The sequence below is a fragment of the Trachurus trachurus genome, assembly GCF_905171665.1.
Source record: "Trachurus trachurus genome assembly, chromosome: 4".
In the NCBI taxonomy this organism is placed as follows: Eukaryota; Metazoa; Chordata; class Actinopteri; order Carangiformes; family Carangidae; genus Trachurus; species Trachurus trachurus.
This window is the reverse complement of record NC_139898.1, coordinates 5,947,661-5,969,779: the sequence shown is the minus strand read 5'-3', so window position 1 is coordinate 5,969,779 and position 22,119 is coordinate 5,947,661. Positions and strand designations below refer to the sequence as shown.

The 22,119-nt window shown below is 40.7% G+C and overlaps 1 protein-coding gene across 1 annotated transcript in view; it reads right to left on the bottom strand.

Annotated features, from left to right (window-relative positions):
* Positions 1-6,968: 6,968 nt before the first annotated feature.
* The window catches only part of artn (artemin), a gene marked incomplete at both ends in the record, with an annotated part of 28,785 nt that continues 13,634 nt past the window's right edge, over positions 6,969-22,119 (bottom strand). The window contains 2 exons of the mRNA XM_083970063.1: positions 6,969-7,378; positions 17,750-17,906. Of these exons, the coding sequence (XP_083826189.1) occupies positions 6,969-7,378; positions 17,750-17,906 (567 nt within the window). The remainder of the gene's footprint in view (positions 7,379-17,749; positions 17,907-22,119) is intronic.

Sequence of the window (22,119 nt, the reverse complement as noted above, 5' to 3'; positions counted from 1 at the left end):
ATCTGTTTTCCTTCAAAATATCTGATCTTGCCCACAATATCAATTTATTGTGACTCTCTTAAAGGAATAGTTCACCAAAAAATGAAATTCAGTCATTAGTGACTCACCCTCATGCTGATGAATACACCGGAGTAGTTTTTTATTCCTCAAAGTGCATCTGGAGATCCGGGAGGTCTGGACCAGATCGATAGATATAATTGTTATATCTATCGCTCTGGTCTGGACTATATCCCTTCAGGACACTTAGATTGCAGTGGACGAGCAGTGTGGAGGAATATGGTTTTTGTGTAGTTTTATGTAGCTACGTTTTTGTGTCCGGCGCTATTTTTCTCATAAAACGTTTTCGATGGACTACGAACCGACCTCCCGGGTCTCCAGATGCACTTTGAGGAATAAAAAACTACTCCGGAGTATTCATCAGCATGAGGGTGAGTCACTAATGACTGAATTTCATTTTTTGGTGAACTATTCCTTTAATGTTTGGACTTTCTGTTGATTTTCCATTTTAATTTTGAAATCACTTCCCTTGTGTTTTTCATGGTTATTTTATTTCCTGTAAAGGCTCATGTGTCCGTGCAGCAGGTATTTATAACCCATAGTTACATTTTGTTGCTAAGCAGCATCCAGTATGAATGTAGTATAAAAAAGACAAGTTCTACATCAGGACAAGAATGTGGTGGATGGGTGAATGTGACAAATGTTTGATTCCCACGCAAAAGTAGCAGTTTATGAAGTTTCTATTAACCTTGAACATTTTACTATCAAGGTCTGGTACACCACATGTATCCTCTTCCTTGTGTGTATTTAGTCTTTTTGTCTTGGTCAGTTTGTACTTTTTGCTCTTGTGTCTGTTTGCTCTTCTTCTCATGCTGCCTGTCACGTCCCCCTGTGCTTGCATCAGTTCCTCTGATTGGGATCTTCAGCATTTTGTCTGATAAGCTTGTAGTTCTGGACAGTATCATGGTAAAAGCTCATTTCACTGCACCTTCCAGCCTTCATGTGCGTCTGTGTTTTGATCCAGCTAACCTGAAACCTGATTTACTAAAACACATGTACGTATACATTTGAATATAGTTGTCTGGCTACATGATATAGGCTAGGTTAAATATTGTAGATTTTGTGGTTTTTGTCTGTTTAGTTGATATTTTGTTTGGAGAAAAAAAAGCAAATTTTCTCATTTCGGGCTACACACATCTCATAAAGTTTGAAATGTAATGTGAAGTCAATATTTAGCTTCTTTTATCTCACATTTGGGACATTTGGTGAAAATAGAATGATAGCTAACATTTATGCCCAAAAAGTCATTTTACAAAATTTAATTTTAACTTGTTTTCTACACTTATCTATCAGCCTTTATTTATTTATTTATTTCACTGCTTTTGTGAAGCTAAGACTTCAAGCACCACAACAGGTTGTTCTCATGACTGAGAGACTATTTTCATGTCTTCACCCAGGATTTACTCAATGAAATTTTACTGATTGTTGTGCAAGTTGTGTATCTCAGGGTCAGAGGGGACATACAGATACACTGCTACATTATCATTATGATCATTATTGATCATTGTTGGGGTGGGGGGGTGGCGCCTGGGAGTAATCTCGCCTAGGGCACCAAAATGGCTAGAGCCGGGCCTGAGTGTAAGACTTACCACTCAACAAAGCATCAGCCTTATTAGCAAAACAAACGGATGGATAGGCCATGAGCCACACTGTTTATCCTCTTCCTGCTTGATATGTGCATGGCAACAGAGCCTGAAACAGGCCTGCTCTCTATGACTTTCTTTCTTTTTTTTACCTTGGGAAAATTTGGAAAATAAAACTGTATTGTATGTGATGCTATCAGAGCTCTCTCTCCCAGAATCTCTTCTGCGAGCGCTTCCCTACCTAAAACCTGAACATTTAACTGTGCACTGTTGGTGCACTTCCTTAATATGATCTCCTTCCACATGTAGCACTTCATTTCTACTATACAGTTTCCACTGCACTGCATCTGCCAAATGAGTAAATGTAAATGTAATATAAACATGCTCAAATCAGGTTTAATGCAATTAAAGAATAAATAAACATAATTTAAACAATAAATTGTCATTTACTGTACATTAAGGCAACAGGATGCATAGCATCTAACAGAGAAGGTAAATGATGACTGGAACAGAAGGCCTCAGACATTTACACAAGCCTCAGTCAAAGAAAATGTCAACACTGCTTTACAATTGTATCACCAGTTTACTGCTTCAGTAAATCTTTATGAAGGGGTTTCAAACATCCTTTACTTCAGGTCCTAAAAAACACTATTTTAAGAAATATTCTGGTGTATTTTCTGATCTGCTGTCAGATGAGTTTTAGTAACAATTTAATCTCTAACTCAGGTGCTTCTCATTTGATGTCTTCTCTGTCCTTGATCATCATGATGAGTGTCTCAGTTCTCTTCACTTTCTATCATCTGTGATATAGGACAGTGACTTCCACATTGTATCACAGATAGAGGACAGAAATGAATAGAATAAAACGAATAATATGGATTTCTCTGATGCTAAAATCTGTGTCAAATGTTTGAGTTAAAGAGTAACTTCACAGACTGTGACTTGAACCATCTATTCACAAAATAATCAGTGTTGAGCTCAGGGGACACATGCAGAGACGCAGCATTAACTGTAGCAATATTATTATTCTGAAATCACATCACATTATCTACACACTCAGAGGTAACACCAGCAGACTGACAGGTGATCCAGCTCTCGTTTCTCTAAACCCTTTTCTTCTCTCACATCTTCTTCCACCTCTTCTCCTCTTACATCCAAAGCACTGGTGAAAACAGCACCCTTTCAGTGTGTGTTTCTCCCATCTGTTTCTTCGTCTAGCTCTGCCAAGGTGATGACATTCACCTTAGTAAATCCAGAGCAAGCTAGAAATTAATGCATACAATATTGTTGTGACAGGATTTTGTATACATTTGTGGATTATTACCGAAAACTCAACATTAAAAAATAAAATATGAATTTAGCCAAAGCGAGTTCTTTTAATTTTGAAGATTGATAAGTCTGATTCAAGGACTATTCCAGCAGATGATTTTACTGTAATTCTCCATTCTAAAGTTTTCCGCTATTTAGGATCCAAATCTGAGGCTGAGCTCTGTTGTAAACACACAAGTCAGATAAATGTGCAGCGGGATGGGACAATGAACAAATAACAAATATCTGTAAAAAAAAAAAAAAAAAGTAAAAATGTCACTATGTGTAGAAGTGGTCCATCATCTTGAGACAATGTATGCACAATTAAACTACTACACAGACTCTGTACACTTGTAATAACTTCATAATAGATGTAACAATCTGCATATAATATAAGAAAAATGTACAGCACATATTCATTTTTTGCACAATGTAATGCCTGAATGATATTTTGTGGTTATTATTATAGGTTTAGTGAAAATCATGTATTCAATGGTCACATTTTGGTGTGAGCATTTCAACTTGTCAAGACAAATACCCACAAACATGAGTGTGTGCATTGAAAACCACAGTAGGCTAATGTCCCACTGCAAAGACCTGGCAACACACTTGGTAGGTAGGAGGGATAACTTCCTGTTTTTTTTTTCACCTGAAATGTACTTAACCATTTGTTTTGCACATTATTATAAATACAGCCGACTGTACTTTAATCTGCATCATAAAAACATTGAAGCATTGTAATATTATACAACAGTTATATTATCAGTTTTATTTACCTTAACTTACAGCACAGTTTACTAGACAACCATGACATGACTGCTGTGTTAATGCTCATGTCATACTGAAAAATAAAAATGGTGGCATTGGGCATAACTGAAGGTACATGAGGTTTACCTGAATTATTAAGTACTTTCTTTCTAGCAGTTCTCTTTTAGAATTTACATGTAAATATATACATACCACCACTATTTATTTGTTTTGCATTTCCCAATGATGCTGTGTGAGTGGTGATTTTTCACAGGATAAATTCTTTGCAACCCAGTTCAGGTCTGGGATCTGGTCTGGATCAGATGTGACTGAATGACATGACATTTGCTTTACAACAGTGATATACAACACTAGATTGCATTAAACTGATGTTCCACATGTGTTGTACAAAGTGGTGAAAAGCTGAATGTTTGGCTCACTGCTGTGTTTGTGATGGCTGAGCAGAGATGTAAACAAGCCGGGCGGAAACTTCTACTCCAGGACTACTGTGGCATTTACAGTTAGCACAGGTTGGCCAGAGACAGTACAGTATGTTGGTCTGATCTGCTGAATTGGAAGGCTACAGGGGTCATCGAAAGCATCATACATCGTTATTATACATAACTACTTAAGAGTGTGTGTGCGTGTGTGTGTGTGAGAGAGAGAGAGAGAGAGAGAGTGCATGTGAGAAACCGGTAACAGTTGCTTCAATAAGAAGTCCGACCAGACATCGTGTTACTGAGTTGAGCTGCCCTGTATCACATGGTGAAAGCATATCTTGGTCTTATAAAGACCATTGTATTTACAAAACAACAAAAAATGTATACTGTGCCATAGAAGTTCTTATTAGCATCTCTCCACATTTGGTCGTAAAACTGGTGAAACTGACTTTTTGGTTGTTTTCCTGCTGTTTTGACAGAATTTTTAAAAGAGGCTTTGCAGTTGATTCAGAGAAGTGTTGGCTCAGGTATGGAGGTTCAGGTAATAACTCACTTTTGGCAAATAAAGGATAGTGTTATCAACAGTGCAGCGCTGCTTGTTTCAGTATCAGACTGCACATTTTACACAAGTTATATAACTAAACTAACTGTTGAGCTATGTAGAAACCCAAAACCATAACGACCAATAATGTAATAACTGACACTAACGTAATAATTTTGGACATTTTAAATAATAAAGCCAATAATGTAATAACTTGCCTATACTGTTATAACATATTACATTATTGGCCTAGTATCAAAAAATACGTTTGACATTGTAATAACTGGAGCCGATAATGTAATAATATATGTATCACTATATGTTTGTTTTTTTTCTGGGTAGGAGATGTCAAAGTTGTGAGACATTAAAGTTCTACATTGTGTGCCTGTGTCTCATCTGAGAAGCAGTGCTAAATGATAATTGCTATGTGCTTTGCCCTTTCTCACATAATTGCAAACGGAGTAAGTAAGCATAGTAGGCTATCAACAACCTTGTTGTAACACAGTGACATCTACCCTGAAAAAAAAGGGATACGTATTACATTATTGGGACCAGTTATTACATTTTCAAAGGGGCTTTCAATTCTTGGCAAATAACAAAATAGCCAGCCAATAATGTAATAATTCATTGGCAAAAAAAGTTATTACATTATTGGTTCAAACATTTTATTACGTTATTATCTTTATTACGTTTAAAATGGACAGAATTATTATGTTATTGGCAGTTGTTACATTATTGGCCATTATTACATTTTGGGTTGCTACAAGCTACAGTGGCAAGTTTACATGGATCAGTCAACTATGGTCACATAAGCAAACGCCAGACTGACTATGAACAGTTTCATCATGGTGATAAAACATCATGACCACACCATGGATGTAGCAGGCTGTAGTCAGCGTATCATTAATGAACACAGGTAGTTTGCGTTTTTAGGAGTTATTGATTTGATTTGATTTGTGTTGAGTTGTAACTGGCTTTGTCTTGTTTCTGTGTAAATCCATAACAGATAACCATAAATCGGTAGAACAACACTGGACACTTGAAAGCACCCAGCAACTCCTGAGGTGGAATGTTTCTTTGATACATCAATTGCCATGACAACATTGATGATTTCCCTTTGGTTTTATAAGAACTGTGAATAATCTGTTTCCTCACTTGACAGAAAAAGCATTGAACAGCACTCCACCTATGACAAGTATTAGTATATCCTGTAACAACCAAGCAAGAAAATACACTTATTCAAATAATACTGTGGTGTGGAAGAATGGAGACGGATGAATTAAACAGATCTATCAGCTTGTTTCAATTACACTGTATTTCATGCTGTGACTGAATTGTGCAAACAGCAGTTCAAATAGATCATTATGATAACACAATACTGTATAATAACAGGTTACCAATATCAATAATATTTCGAAGTTAAGGTGTTTCTGGCTATAGTTTAAGAAACACTCTGAACAAAGTAATCCACACCCTTATTTAATTTGTAAAGTAAAGTAATTTGTTTCATCAACTTAACATTTTGAGAAGAATAGTCTGACTGCCTGGAAAACCTGTCTCTGTTTTATTTTGATCTTGGACCAAGATAAATGGGAAACCTTGAATTTTGGCTTGTAGGCTTAAGCTAGTCTGTAGGTTCATCACAGGTTGATGAATACAATTGTTTCCATTCTGTTGTTTCCTTATATTAGCTCAAATTAATAATCAGGGAAAATGTTACCCTTCATACCTGCTGAATTTCTGCAGTTAGCCTCTTTTAGCACTAGCTTCCAGTTGAGGACTAGCGAACCAGTCAGCTAAAAAGCAGATGAGAAAACTGGTAAGGGTAAGTTATCAGTTTAGCGTAGTGAATGTGATCAGTTACTTTGAACATCATCAAGGGTTGATGATCCAACATGGCTTCCAGGTGGGTGCTACATCACCTTAAAGCCTCCAACGGGCTGAATGAAGGACACAAAATATCATAGGCCTACACTATAAACTGGAACATCACTTAAAGTTTCCTCCTCTGTTCTTATTGCTGGTGGCATCTAAACCAACATTCCACTGCCCCAGGCTAGAGGGAGGCAAACATCCAGATACCCTGCTGGTTCCATCAGCCTCTGAAGGTATCTGGTCCTTCATCAATACCAGCCACGCTTGTAGTGGAGGGAAGGCCCTTGCCACCACACTGTGGATCCCACCTCAGACCACATGAGCCGGGGTAAAGTCACCCAAAGTGAACACCAGGCTTCATTGTATCTTGTAGTCTTCTCTGGGTGTGTAACTGCAGATAGACACTCCTTTATCAAGTCAACCTACACAGCTGCAGTTGGCGGCTGAAAGCCACCTAATTGTCTGCCAGGTAGTCTGGGTGTCCATGAAGGACACAGTCTCATAGCGGGTTGGCCGACAGCAGGGGTGACTGCTGACCTTTTTACCAGAGATGCTCCCATTGTCCATCAGGCTCTTGAGGGCCAGGTCGTAGTTCTTGCGGGCACTGTGACACGTGCCCACACAGTACTTGAAGAGCACTATCTCGTCCGAGTCGTAGCCAAGACCAAGGTCCCGCACCCGCATCTCCTTCTTCTCCAAATGGCAGTCGCGGCTGCTCTTGGTCTTCTTGCGGTTCCTCCTCGAGGATCTTGGTGAATTTGGGTCACGAGGGGAGCGCCTCCATCTACTCTGTTGGACTACCTCATCCTGCATCGATGACCACTCTTCTGCAATGAAACAAACGCACATGGGACACCAGTGGATTAATTACCAAGTTCATGGAGATATTTTTTTAATGTTTCTCAGTTTTCATGTCAAATTCAGATTGTTGCCCTTACCTTGTTTCTGTTATTTATAGGGCTGTCCAAAACTTAACTTGTTGTAATCTACATTGCAGCTGCTGCAATAGAGTCTATCTAATGTAGTCTAAGTCAAGCACATTTTTATTTATACTGTGCCACAACAGAGATAAGGCGACACAGCACTGATCACTGATAATGCCGTAATATCTTATGGCAGAGCCAGTGGATGGCCCCATCTAAAGTGTGGGCCCCTACCCCACACAGGGCCGTATACTTTTCTGAGTGGAATATGTCTGTGAAGGTTCTCAGTCATCCAGGTGACGTTGAAGGCAACTGGACTTCTTTAGGTTCTTGAAGATGTTTGGCCTCTTATCCAAAAGGCTTCTTCAGTTCTAAAGACCAGTGTGGGAAACTCAGGTATTTAACCCTGGGTGGGGACAGATACCTTAGGTGGTCCTAAGAGTCGTTTTCTCACCTACTGTAGGTCTGAGCATTCCTCACTGCACTGGGCTGCATACACAACATTGCTTAGTTTGTGTCTGGGTGTTTTGTTTTTGGGATGGACCAGTCTTTGCCTTAAGATAAAGACTTAAGGTAAACGACTCAGAGGATGGCTAGTCAATGACTCTTAGGACAATCTCCAAAGTGTCTGTCCCCACCCAGGGTTAAATACCTGAGTTTCCCACACTGGTCTTTAGAACTGAAGAAGCCTTTTGGATAAGAGGCCAAACGTATACAAGGACCTAAAGAAGTCCAGTTGCATTCAACTTCAGCACTTAATGGCTTTAGTGGAACCACTTCCTTCCTGCTGCAGCTCCACTTACCAGCATACTTAAACTGGTTGTACTGACCCTGTATGTACAGCTCACTGCACTGATGTAGATGAGGTGATATCAAACACATTTATGTCACTGACTTGACCACTACAATGCCTCATCCAAGACTATTATATGATGTGTGTATGTATGAATGCCTGTTTTTGTGTCTCTGCATATGCACCATGTCTTCATTGCTTCCCCCAGTGCAGCCATGCAGACAGCCAGACAGCTGAGCCACCTCACCACTAAAGACATGCAAGAGTGGCTGGCTTCCTGTTGTACTGACTTCCTGTAATCTATTTAGGTTATGTTAAATATGCCGCTCAATAATGCAGTTCCAGAGACTACATACTGACATGCAAGATACACATTGTTTATAACCACCACAGGTTTGCAGTCCTGAAGAGAGACACCCGAAGTCCTTTTACATCTTTAATCTTCAGTTTGTCCTGCAGTTAAATGTAAACTGTGAGATAAAGTCTTTGTATCTGATTACAAAGACTTTATCTTACAGTTTACATTTAGCTGCAGGTCAAGTTAAACAAATAGCATCAGTTGTGTATGCAGTGTATCAAAGAGTCCATTAGATGGCAACAAATGACCACAACAGCCACTGCAGAACCTATTACAGTAATGTCATCCTAACACAATCTGAGTTTTTAATAGTTTGAAACACAAAAATTGTCAGAAATCAGAAAAAATCGAAATAAAAAACATCCGTTTGTGTTGAATTAATCTTAAAGCTACACACAAACAAATCACACGATAAACATTACTTCAGAGGCTGTGTGTATATGTAGTAGTATGTGTCTCAGCAGGGGTTCTGTTGTGCTAGTGTCCATGAGAATGTGACACCAGCTTGACCAGGCTCTCCTTGCTCCTCTCCTCTCTGATAACCTGCCCCTGCACCCTCCCTTTCCTCATCTTGCCGCTCTCCAGCTTCTCTTTCCTTCCTCACCTGCACTTCTGGTCCTTTCAGTAACACAGTTGAGACAGGCAACTTCTTGTCTGTATAGGCGTTTGTACATAAAAAGCCAAAAGAATCTTCTCATCATGTGGGATGTAGTAAATGACAATGTTGTAAATGTTGAGTATGCACTGTCACAAAACATTTTTAATGCTTGTATGAAGTTCTCTTTGGCAGTTCTTGTCCTCCTCTTTATTACAGACACACACTCCCTCTGTGTGGGTTTTGATCTGGAAAAGAGGGAACTGGAGAGAGTGAGAAAAGCGGAGTGCCAAATCCAGTTTATATAAATTTAGAAACGGTAACTGAAGATGGAGGCGGAAAAATTGATTCAGAAAAGAAACAACGCTGGATAAACTGTCTACAGCCATTTGATATTACGGTGATTGTGATGTTATTCTAACTCAATAGTAAACGATAGAAAATTAGAAACAGCCCAGAGGACTCTGAGACCTGCTCGCAGTCAGTCAAATGCTGCAGGAAATACAACCTGAATGAACTTTTAAAAGCATATTTTGATCATAGGAAGAATTGCCAGCCTTTGCGGGATTGTGTGTCCTCCTGGTGATCCAGTGACCTGTGTTGCAACAACAATCCCTGATATGGTCTACTAAAACAAACTGGTCCCAGGGGAGGGAGCGGTAGACTGAGCCATGCAACTAATGAATGAATGACCAGGGAAACTGGGGATCGATCCAGGAGTCTGATCTGGGAACAGGAATTTGCAGTGAGCATCCGGTGGCAGGCTTTTGACCTGTGGATCCTGGCTGGACAAAGCTGGGAAAGATTATTGTGATGCAAGATGAGTGGCAGGTGAGGATGGAGACCGGTGCATACCATTCCTTGGTATCCTAGGCAGCACAGCACTGGATCTGAGACCAAACCGCTGCAGAGAGGCTCGACTGGACTCACTCCTTAACTGGAGTTTCTATCCAGAAAACAACTACATTTCAGTTGTTCTGCCCATACAGTATACTGAGTGGCATATTTGTCTTAGACTTACTCTTTTCCACACGATTCACAACAAACAACATGTAATTTACAACCCGCAAGAAATGTGTTTTATGAGGGAGAAAAAGGAAGCCAGAGGCCCGACCCATTGAGCACTCTAGTTTGGGGGAGTGAACACACCCCAAACAGAATCCCGACCAGTCATCGTGTGTTGTCGTCACAACCAATAATGTCAATCATGGCTACAGAGGCACTGTGTGTGATGTTCGCCGTCGCACGTCGTAGGATATGTCATACTGGGTGAAAGAATGTCAGATGCGAGATCGCAGAACTGATTATGTCACATTACATGAGGTAAAGACACTCGTTCATCTGTCCCGACCCTCTGAGACAGTGAATGTTTGTCTGTGATGTGTCTGCCGGGCTGAATTTGTCTAGTGTAACCAGGGCTTAAGACGGATGAAGGCAGATGGGCAAAGGATGACCATCAGGGGCAGTGACTACAGTGGTTGGGGACACAACAACCCAAATGTGTAAGGAGTTTGAGGAAGCTATGGAAACTGTCTTAGCGTTGGCCTCTGAGAAGTTCTGGCAAACCATCAGATGATTCTGGAAGGGAGGGAGATCTATGTCTAGTGAACTCTGCTTGGGGATATTGTTGAACAATGGAAAGAAGACTTTGAGGACCATATGAAGTCAGTCAATATGTGTCCTCTGAGGAGAAGACAGAGCTCCAAAAGGATGAAGCTGAGCGTTTGTATATAGAACTTCACTAAAATTGCTTCTGGATATCGAAAGTTTAAAGGTGTACAGAAATGGCCGTTTGTCCTGTTTGTCGCGCCGAGTTGTCACGAGCTGCAACACGAGTTTACCCGAGTGAGGAAAACGAATTTGATTGGTCGTTATCGAGCGGGCGGGATATTCAAAGCTTGGGGCGAGACCGAGCTCCGTGTGTGTGTGCGTGTCTCAGACGTTGAATGACGGATTACGGATCCAATATCAGTGGCTGGTGAATCGTGTACAGGCTGACGTATAATCCGTGCGCCTGCATTATCCAATGCGGAAAAAAAAATACACACTTTCATCCCGGATTTACTCAAAAATAGAATTTTGCACAAAGTTTGGCCTACAACGTCTGAAAGATGAGTTATCACATTAATTTTATCACCCAAAGTGGGCTCAAATTCAATTTTCTTTTCTGTACACCTTTAAAAGTGTAAAATATGGGGTCTTAGGAATTGTTTTTAGAACTTTTAATTTAATTCAGTTTACTCCTGAATGTGTCTAGCTGACTGACTGAGTGATGATATCTCAACCACTGCTCAGTGCTGAGCCGCTGTGGTTTCGGAGGGGCTCGGGAACTGCAGGGAAGAGGAGGAGCACTTCCAATACTCTGAGCCTCATCTGCCCTATACCGCAAATAAATACTTTGATTTAATGTAGCTAATTATTATTACAGTGTGAAAAACATAAGAGGAAAAGTAAAACTGCCCCATGTTAACTGAAAGCAACGTTTGGACACATTTCGGATCCTGTAACCCCAACAGCTACAGCTTTACATCCATTTTTAAGATGATCTGATAATCACTGAGGATTTTCGGTAACACTTTACAATAAGGGTCCCTTAATTAACGTTAGTTATTACATTATTAAGCATTAATGAACTGTTTACAGATATATTAACAATCATTATTATGTATTACTTAGGATTAGGAAACACATTAACTAATGTAGCCTATTAATAAGCAGTTAATTAATGTTTACTACTCAAAGTTAGTTAAGTAATAATAAAAGATGAATAATGTAATTAGTTATCATTATGTATGCATTACTCAGCATTAATTAACACATTCGTTTATATATTTATGCTTAATAATGTACTAACTAATGTTAATTAAGAGACCCTTATTGTAAAGTGTTACTGGATTTTCCAGAACTGAGATAAACAAATGAAATACTTTTGTCATATTGACATTTTAGATGTAGGCTATTGATTCAATTTTGGCACCCACACATTGGGTTACATTAAATCATTATTTAAAGACCATGACACAGTCAGCCTGTAGCCTGTTAGCTTCTCTTGACCTCTGGCTGCCTGCAGCTTTTCCTCCATATTTCAACTGCAGCTTAATTTGCTCACCGCACATAAATAAATGAATTCAAAACCCAAACTGCCTGTGTTCATTCATCTAACTACAACCTGCTACATCCATAGTCTGGTCTAATATTGCTGAGCTGGATCATATTTTACCTATATTATATTACCTATTTAAAAATGAATCAATTCTCAGGCCAAGAATCCAAATCAAATCCTCTAAATCATGTTCCTGTATTACTAAAAGAGATCAGACACCCAGCAGGGAGAGCTGGAGAGGAAGAGAGAGAAGTCATCAGGGTTTGAACTAACCACTATAACAGACTTTACATATCACAGAGGGAGCTTGACATAAAAAACTGCCTCTAAGAATTGTAACACATAAACATTAAACTATTGTGGATCCCAGACAAAGGCTGTTCTCTGTATGAGAGACTGACTAAGAAAAGTAGTTACTCTTGAATGTGGCTGCCCTCTTAGCTCTCCTGAGAGAACTTGTGGCTTTTATGGATATTTTTTGTTCCAACACCGTGGTTTTAATTCTCTCTCTCTCATTTTTACAGTAAATACAGCTGAGATCACAGCTCAGTCTTCATCTGTGTTTTTTTTTTGTCAAATGAAGTTGAGGTAATAAAATCAGGATTTGGCCATATGTGGTCCTGATGTGTACTCTCGTATCTTTTAAATCAGATCCATCTTTCTTCATTTTCACACACACAGTGAGTTAAAGAATATCATATTTCACGTTTACTGACAAATCAGTTCTAAGTGCCGAATACAGAGTGTGTGAATTAAAGAATAATTAAAAGTTGCTTCCAGGAACTGTGTGAAAAGCTTTGAGGTGAAGGTGGCCTCCCAGTGGGCAGATAAGACACTGTAATCTCAGACCCAGATGTTTGCTGTGGCCTTTACAGACTGGAAGGTGAGACGCTTCTCACACTTCACTTTATGGCTCCGGATTAAGATGGACTTTTATGAATAAGCATGTGTGTGTGTGATGAAATTGAAAGCAGATATGGATGTTGAGGCTGGGAGTGAAATTCCTCTGGTTATCAGCTGAATGGTGCCAAATGTGCTGCCACTGTGTGGCATCATTATCAGCAGGGGAGGAGGACCGCTGGCCCAGCTCCAGCAGCCGGAGCCGCTCTCTCAGCTGCCAGGAACATTTTAAACACGAGTTACCCACTCAGCTGTGCAGACCTGGCTCACGTCTTCAAAAGAGTTTTTACTTTCTGACCTGGAGATGACTCTGCCCTGCGCTGTCTCTAAATGCCTCGGCACAGTGTTTCCTCATGGGACGGTTACTACTACAGTACCACTGTAGACTGCAAGCAGAGGTGCATGTCAGTTCATGCCTCCATGTTGCCTCGATGACAGGAAGAAAACTAGTGATCATGTGAGAAAAACCATCAGAAAAATGCATAGAAATATTCCCCGGGCAAAAAAGCACAGACTCTGCTGGGCTGCATCAGCCAAGTTAAAACACGCCACATAAGTCGCATTATTTCATGTAATTATACAACTATTCCATGTTACAACTGAACAGTGCAATGTTTAGTCAGTCATGTGTGACTGTACTGAACACTATTTTGACTGCAGTGTGATGTCTCATTATAATATTTATGATCACAATCAGCTCCACAAATCAGAAACACTTATGCACAGCTCCACTACTTCCTGAAATAAGCCAGCTCGTTTATTTCCTGTTTTACATTATTGGACCAACTGATTAATCCAGGTGTGTAGACCTCACAACAATGGTCAGACACACCTGGATTAATCAGTTGGTCCAATAATGTAAGACAGGAAATAAACGAGCTGGCTTATTTCAGGAAGTAGTGGAGCTGTGCATAAAGCCCACTGACCAGTGATCTTCTATAAAACATCATTTGACCAACTCAAAACTATATTTTAAGTAAATTTAGTTTTGTGTAAACATGATGCTTCCTTTTGCCAGGAGTAACTTGTCATCATTAGTTTTTTCTTAGCTCTGGAGTTTCCTGATTACCTGGCTCCGCCCTGATGAGCTGCCCCTGTGTCTCGTCGCCCCCCCTCCCCAGAGCATTCAGTCTGAGGGTTGCCAGGTCTGCGGTTTCCCCGCAGAATTGGTGTTGGAGTTGCCATGGGTAAAAAATATTATGTCTGGGTATGTATTGGGCTTGGACAGACCTATTGCAGATGATATGTTGACACCCAAATGCTGTCAAACTGAGATAGCCTCCAGCTCCCCCACAACCCTATTGAGAATAAGTAGTCCAGGAGTTGAATGAATGATATTTTATGAATTACATGAGGCCTTTTTAAGACCTACTGTACTGTAGGCTATAGGTGAAAGAACTGTTTTGGGAAAATTGCCTTCAATGTTTATGCTTGTGTTTTATAGATACAAAGTGATGCTGTTTGACTTTAAAAGCATCATATATGGATTTTTATGGGCATATTTTGAGTTCTGGTACTGGGCTGGTTTTTTGGGCCGTTTTATACCTGGATGGGCGGGTTCTGGGCTGGGTTTGGCTGCTCTTACCTCACAGACCTGGCAACCCTGAGTCTGAGGTTGTGTCTAAAATCACTCACTCACCCATTTACTCCTGTCACTCACTTTACAGGGAGTTCATTGTAGAAACAATGAATAATGCGTAGTGAGCTCAACACACAACTCTGCTTGTTTTCACTTTCCCTTGTCAGTCTTTCAACACAAGCTCAATGTATAATGATAGTATATTTCTTCGTTAGTGACCACTGGTTTTACACCAAGTTTTGTTTCATGTTTCTAGGCGATGTGAAAACCTGAGGCTACTCATGGCTCAGAAATGCCAGGGTAGGTGTTTTTTACGGAAACATTTTTAGCTTGGAATGTTGTGAGTCTGCAGCGGCATGTACTGCTTTCTGTAAATACGACTCCCCTCAGTTTAAATCCAGATAGAGCTGCTGCCTGTCTGCTTCTGCCCCGCGTTTCAGGCCTTTAGGTGGAAACTGAGGAGGGGATGATCCCTCCTTTCCTGAGGACTGTGTGCATGAGAAAGGGATGTACAACTTGACGACAATATTCCCCCTAACTCCTCCATGAACAGTGTTGTTTCTGATGGGCTGCAACATCATGATCATAATTATGAACACATCCAAGTCCAACTTGTCCGACTTCACCTGTCCTCATCTGTCTCCATTGTCACTATTAGAATGAATAGCTTTTCCATATATTAACAAGAGAAATATTATTGTTTCATTGTTGTTTTAACTTTTTTGTAGAAAAAGAGAAGAAGTCTCAGAAATTCTGATTTTTCAGAAAAGAGACTGATTGGGTTACCCACTAAACTGACTGCTAGAGTAAACACATGTAATCCAAAGCCCTTTGTCTTATCTCTGAGATGAACAGGACCATGATGCATGACAGAAATCTGTACACTGGATTGATTATTTTTACCCACATGGGGCCCTTCCTCCATTGACCAAGGCCATACTCTGTGTTGAAAAGTACCAGGCTGAATTCCAGAGGCTATATTAGTCATCCAGGACTGACATGCTGCTATTTTATGGCCTTCACCTCAGATTTATGAAGATTTGTTTTCGGTGTTCCGGAAGCACAGAAACTGTCTGAGTAATGTTACAATGAAAGATGAAAATGAAAGAGTGTGCTTGCCAAGCTTATAAAAGCCCCCAACAGTGTGTGTGTGTGTGTGTGTGTGTGTGTGTGTGTGTGTGTGTGTGTGTGTGTGTGTGTGTGTGTGTGTGTGTGTGTGTGTGTGTGTGTGTGTGTGTGTGTGTGTGCCTGCAGGCAGTCGGTGTAACATGACCCAACCGAGCCTCCGCAGAAGTGGATGAAAGTATTTGATCACTTCATATTGGCCTGTTTCTCCACTTACTGGATAACACTACATTCCTACGTTTCCCTCACTCACTTTCAAAGGTGTAGATCCTGTGTCTCACATTCTGATCATATACATTAACGGTTTGAAGCAGTGACAGACAAGGTTTATACGATCTCTGCCAACAAACATCAGGGGCTCTATTTTTAGAACACACCGGCACACTGGTATTTTCCTGTGTCACACTCAGGCTTTTTCCCCAACTGCAGCACTTTGCTGTCTTGATGAGCTGCTGCGCTCTACAGAGTTGACGACATGAATCAATGCACTGCCTCTTCAGCCACTACAGCACACCACATCTTGTACTTTGTGTGTACTCATTGGTGCGGTGCATTAGGTTAAATTTGCCTATTGCCATAATCCCTATAGTCATAGGAGTAGGTTCATTACCTTTAATTGTCGGTGCAAACTGTTTTTAGATTGGCGGGGCAGAGACGCGAGCTGCTCAGCTAACGCAACGGAGGCGCATGGTACTTTCGCTTTTCCCTCATCAAATACACAATCCAACAACTCCAAAACGCTCTTGTGGACAAGTTGTGACCTGCACATTCACCACGCTATGAGATAATAATGCAACGTTAGACAGAGTTGTTTTTTGAGGTAAATGTGTAGCTGGAAGTACATTCCAGACACGGCTGCTGAGTGACTTCAAAAACGCAAGTAGTTCCGTGTATTTACTTCATGTGTCGTAATGTTACATAATCATATGCTATTATCTCATAGCGTGGTGAATGTGCAGGTCACAACTTGTCCACCAGAGTGTTTTGGAGTTGTTGGATTGTGTATTTGATAAGGGAAAAGCGAAAGTACCGTGCGCCTCGCGTCTCTGCCCCGCCGATCCAAAAACAGCTTGCACCGACAATTAAAAGGTAATGAACCTTTAATTAGAAAAAAAGACTATATTATGGCAATAGGAAAATTTGCCAAAATGTTGAACTATCGCTTTACATCAAACACTGTGCTCAGTGGAAATTACCATCACATTGGCCTTCATTTATCAAACTTGCATAGGACCTGGTGTAGATTCTGGTGTGAATATCGTGCGCATAGTGTCACTCACGTGTGATTTACGAAAAGTGTGCACATTGCCGATTTCGGTGTAAAATTGGCGTGGTGTTGATAAATCTGTCGGCTGAAAAAGATTGTAGTTTACAGTAAATGTCACGCCCTGATATATTCCTGAAAGACATCTCTAGTGAGATGTTATAAAATTAATATCAGCAATAATCTTGAAATGATGGTTCCTCATTGAGCTGAAGTGAATGTGAGGGGCTCTGCTGAGATAGATAGGTAGATAGATAGATAGATAGATAGATAGATAGATAGATAGATAGATAGATAGATAGATAGATAGATAGATAGATAGATAGATAGATAGATAGATAGATAGATAGATAGATAGATAGATAGATAGATAGATAGATAGATAGATAGATAGATAGATAGATAGACTTTATTGGTCCCAAGCTGGGAAATTACAGTTACAGGCTGCCACCTGGGACGATGCCATCTTGGGGTGGATATCAAGTCCACAACAATGGAAGGGACAGACAAACATCATGCCATCATAAATAATATGAAATGAGACAGTGAGTCACTCACCAAAGGCATCAGGCCAGGTTGTGTGGACACCGCTGTCCTGCTCCAGGTCCTCTGCAGGAGACCAGGACGGCTGCTGCAGGACGTGCTTTTTACCGTCCTCCTCAGAAAACACGTCTTCCACCAGTGTGAGCAACGACGCCACGACCCACAGCATCACCTGACAACAGCAAGGAACACACAATCACTATGTTTTGCCTTCCATGTCGGCTGTGGACAGTTTTTAGGTCCAGTTAGCAGACATGCTGTACTGTCTGTTTCAGCCACTACTGTTTAACAAGCCTTAAAAGACAAAGATATAGGCCTACATAAACAAATATTCATGTAGCCTACATAAAATATTGCACACACACCTCTCGAGAAATGTCTCTGGCTAAATTTTAGTTAACTTTAAAATGTGAGCAGACAGCTGCTGAACATATTGTGACCTGAACATTGTGGTGTGGGTTGAACTGGGGCAGGATGGAGGAAAACACCTGGCTGTGGTTTCTGCACTGTTAGCAATTAATCCAAACTATGACATCTCTTACAAAAGAAAGCAACAAAAAAACACAGTGAAGACAGAAAATCCACTCTGCCACAGGGTACGGTCTTAGAATTGAGGATAGGGGAAAAGAAAAGAAAAATAGAGTAAAATAAAGTCATAATAACAAACTAAAGTTATTATATTTCAAGAAAAAAAAATCATAAGTATGTAGTCATATTACAATCTAGTCAAACATTTGGGTAGAGAAATAAAAAGTGACCAATAAACAGTCAGCTGGAGTCTAACAATAGGATAGAGTCAGTATCATGACAGGCAGATGGTTACAAGGATGCAGAGCCACACAGAGATCAGGATTAGTCTCAGTTGGTTAATTCAAAGCAAAGGGTCAAACCAGGCAGGAAGAGGAACAGAGTCACTGGGCGAAACACAAGGAGCTCACTAGAAACAGGATGCAGCAGAGGGTCACGCTCAAACCCAACACCTGCAGTTTGGACGAGGTCCATGTATGTAGTACACGCTCCAGCAGTGGAGCCCCCTCTTTTAACACAACATGCTGCCTAAAACTTTTGTCTTACTATGAATTTTGTTCTTGGAATATTATGATTATGCTCTCAAATTTGCAACATTATTCATGGAATGGACACAAGTTTTTCCTCAGTGTGGCCCCGATACTCTGTTGTTAGTATATGCTATTTCTGTCTTGTCTGTGCTCTGTCTGTCAGGCTCCACAAACTGAAGTGACTTCCGGGGCTTTTTTTTTCTTCTTAGTTATTTAGCTGACAGCTAATTTACTATTGTCCCTGGACAGGTAGACAAAAGAAACAACAACCGTCAAAACAACAAATACAACACGTAAAACTCCATCAGTGTGATAAATACAATAAATACATACTAGTCAGTCATTGGTGGTTACACTTCTGTGCTGATTTTAGCCAGAGCTTTAGGCTAGGCTTAAACTCTACAAGGCTTCCTGAGTCTCTTATGTGTGTGGGTATGGAATTTCACTTCCCTATTACTTTAATTGAGAAAACTAATGTCCAAAAGTTGTTCTTCTGAACTGTGGCACCCAGTCACCCCGAATAGATGCTCTAGTCCAGCTCTGCCCCAGCTGCTCTGTCACAGCTGGGGCAGGAGTCAGGACAGTCATTCTTTAAAGGGATAGTTCAACATTTTGGCAAATTGGCCCATTTCCATAATCCCTAGTCATAGCAGTATAGGTTCATTACCTTTATTTGTCAGTGCAAGCTGTTTTTATAACAGCCGAGCCGAGCGGCGAGCTGCTCAGAGCTACGCCATACGGAGGATAATGGGATTTCTTGGTTTCCCTCATCCAACTCATCAAATACACAATCCAAAAACTCCACAACGCTCTGGTGGACAAGTTGTGAGCTGCACATTCACCACGCTATGAGATAGTAACGGAACATTACGAGACGGAGTTGTTTTAGAAGTAAATACAGAGACTGCTTGCTGAAAAACTGCCCCTGAAGGCAACTCGCATCAGTGGTTTTGCATGAATTTACCTCTAAAACAACTCTGTCTCGTAACGTTCCGTCCACGAGAGTGTTTTGGAGTTGTTGGGTTGTGTATTTGATGAGTTTGATGAGGGAAACCAAGAAATTCCATTAGCCTCCATAGCATAGCTCTGAGCAGCTCGCGGCTTTGCTCCGCCGTTCTGAAAACAGCTTGCACCGGCAAGTAAAGTTAACGAACCTACTGCTATGACTATAGCAATTATGGCAATGGGTCAATTTGCCAAAATGTTGAACTATCCCTTTAAGGGGAGGGGGCACCGGATTATAAATCATTTTCATTCCATATTTAAATTCCATATGATTGTGAACTGCTGCTGTATGAATGAATGATACAGTGATAAATAAATGGACTGGACTGTGGCTGTCTTCAACAGTGGTGCAGTGCTGGTGTTGGAATTAAATAGGGCTGAGAAGAATGAGACAATAAAAGCATAATCATCCCTATCAGACTCATATGAGTTGGCTGAAATAATAGATTTATTTTTGGAGGCTGGTGCTGGGATTGTTGCAACTGTTATAGCTTCCAGTGATGAACACATAGAGCCATTCCTCTGGCTGTTGAGTGCAAAACCCTCCCTGTCACTGTTCTTGTAAATTCTGCTTTCATCAGAGAGGACAGAGGACAGAACAGGTACAAACCTACTGCTCCTTATTGCAGATGTAGGCCTCTACCCTCCGAGAGATCACATTTAGCTTCCTGTTCCTCACTCCATTCACAAGTGAGCTGAGTAAAACTATCTGGGTCGGTTTCGTGCAGGGAAAGAGGAGCCTTCTGCTCACTGAGCAAAGTTGTAATGCAGTGAATAACTTCAAAACACGAGAGTAGGGAAAATAGAATAAAGGATACAGTACTGACACACTCACTAAGCAACAGGATACAATAAGTGTTACAAGATCATGTAATGTGACAGTTCAAGTGGTGACTGACATAACAGACCTCTCTAAGATCTCACCTAACCAAATTTTTCATTTGTGGTAACATTTTGTGTGTTTGCTTGGTGAACATTTCCAGAGTGGTCGGTTTAGAGTTATTGTGCAGACAACAGGTGCAAACTGTATTTAAATAAGGGTTTGTGTGTTTTAATGGAGACTTTAGCTGGATGGACGCAAGTGTAAACTTAGTTGAGGAACCATATTGACAAAAACATAGTGTTTAGCTACCAAAAAAGAAAAAAGAAAATCCTACACAGGAAAGTAGCTGTGAGAAAATAAAGAGATGCCTCTAAGTGTTGATCAGGCAGCAGGTTCAGCTGACTGTGATGAGCAGGTCACTGTGATATCTGGTAAAGAGTTACTGCAGGGGCATAAAATCTGTCTGCAACCCTCTTTAGCTCATCTAGCAGCTCCAAAATGACACTGATAGATAGATAGATGATATGTTTTGTTATTTTTTTTCAGTCTTTTAAAGAATGCTGACACTCCTCTCTAAACATTCTCCTTCACTGCCTCCTCCGCTCTGCAGCAGACACAATCACAGGCTTAATAAATCACATTGAATGTGTTAAATCAAGCTATTTGCATTTTCTCCTCCCAGTATTTTGCACATCAGGACAGAAACGCACCATGTTGCAAAGATATTATATGGTATGAACAGATATCTGAAAGATGTAATCCTTGGTGTGAGCCGTTACTGTAATATATCAGCTTGCAAATTTGTGGATGATCTTAATTTGCGGTCCATCAGGACTGCAGCCTTTATATTGTATTTACTCCACTGACATGCAGCGCTCCTTCCGCTGTGGAAACTGAAAGCTGCCCTGGGTAAGCTGATCCGTCCTCGTCCTAGCAGATCTTTGACGTGGACGTTGTGTCTGGGTTCTCCGTGTCTGGCTCGGAGCCTGTGGACGCCCTCTGTCCGTGGCCTTACCTATGGCCAACACCTGCACCTCTTTAATTACTTAATTGACACGTGACACCCGTCCGCCATGCAGCTACGGTTAATATTTTAACATCACTTATGAAATGAGTTTCTCTGCAGTGTCTGGGAGGAACCTAAGGCCCGGGATCAAATGGGCAGTGTAGTGGAAACTGGCTGGGGGTGAAATGTATACACCAACAGCCTGCCAACAAATCCCACTGGCCTACTTCTACGTCTCATTCTCAGACAATCTTTCATTTATCAGTGCAGGGTCGGTCGGCCTCAGGTGAGGAGCGCGTTGGTTCCTTTACAGAGGAGGGGGAGCAGTGTTTTAGCATCGCAGCATATCCTTTGTTTCATGTGTCCACACAAGATGTGCGTTTGGGAAGTCAACACAAAATGACTAGTCGGAGATGAATGGAAGAAAATAGCATAAAGAGGTGTTTCATTAAAACATGAGAAGATGCTCTGCTCAGTGTCTGTTCTGACACAT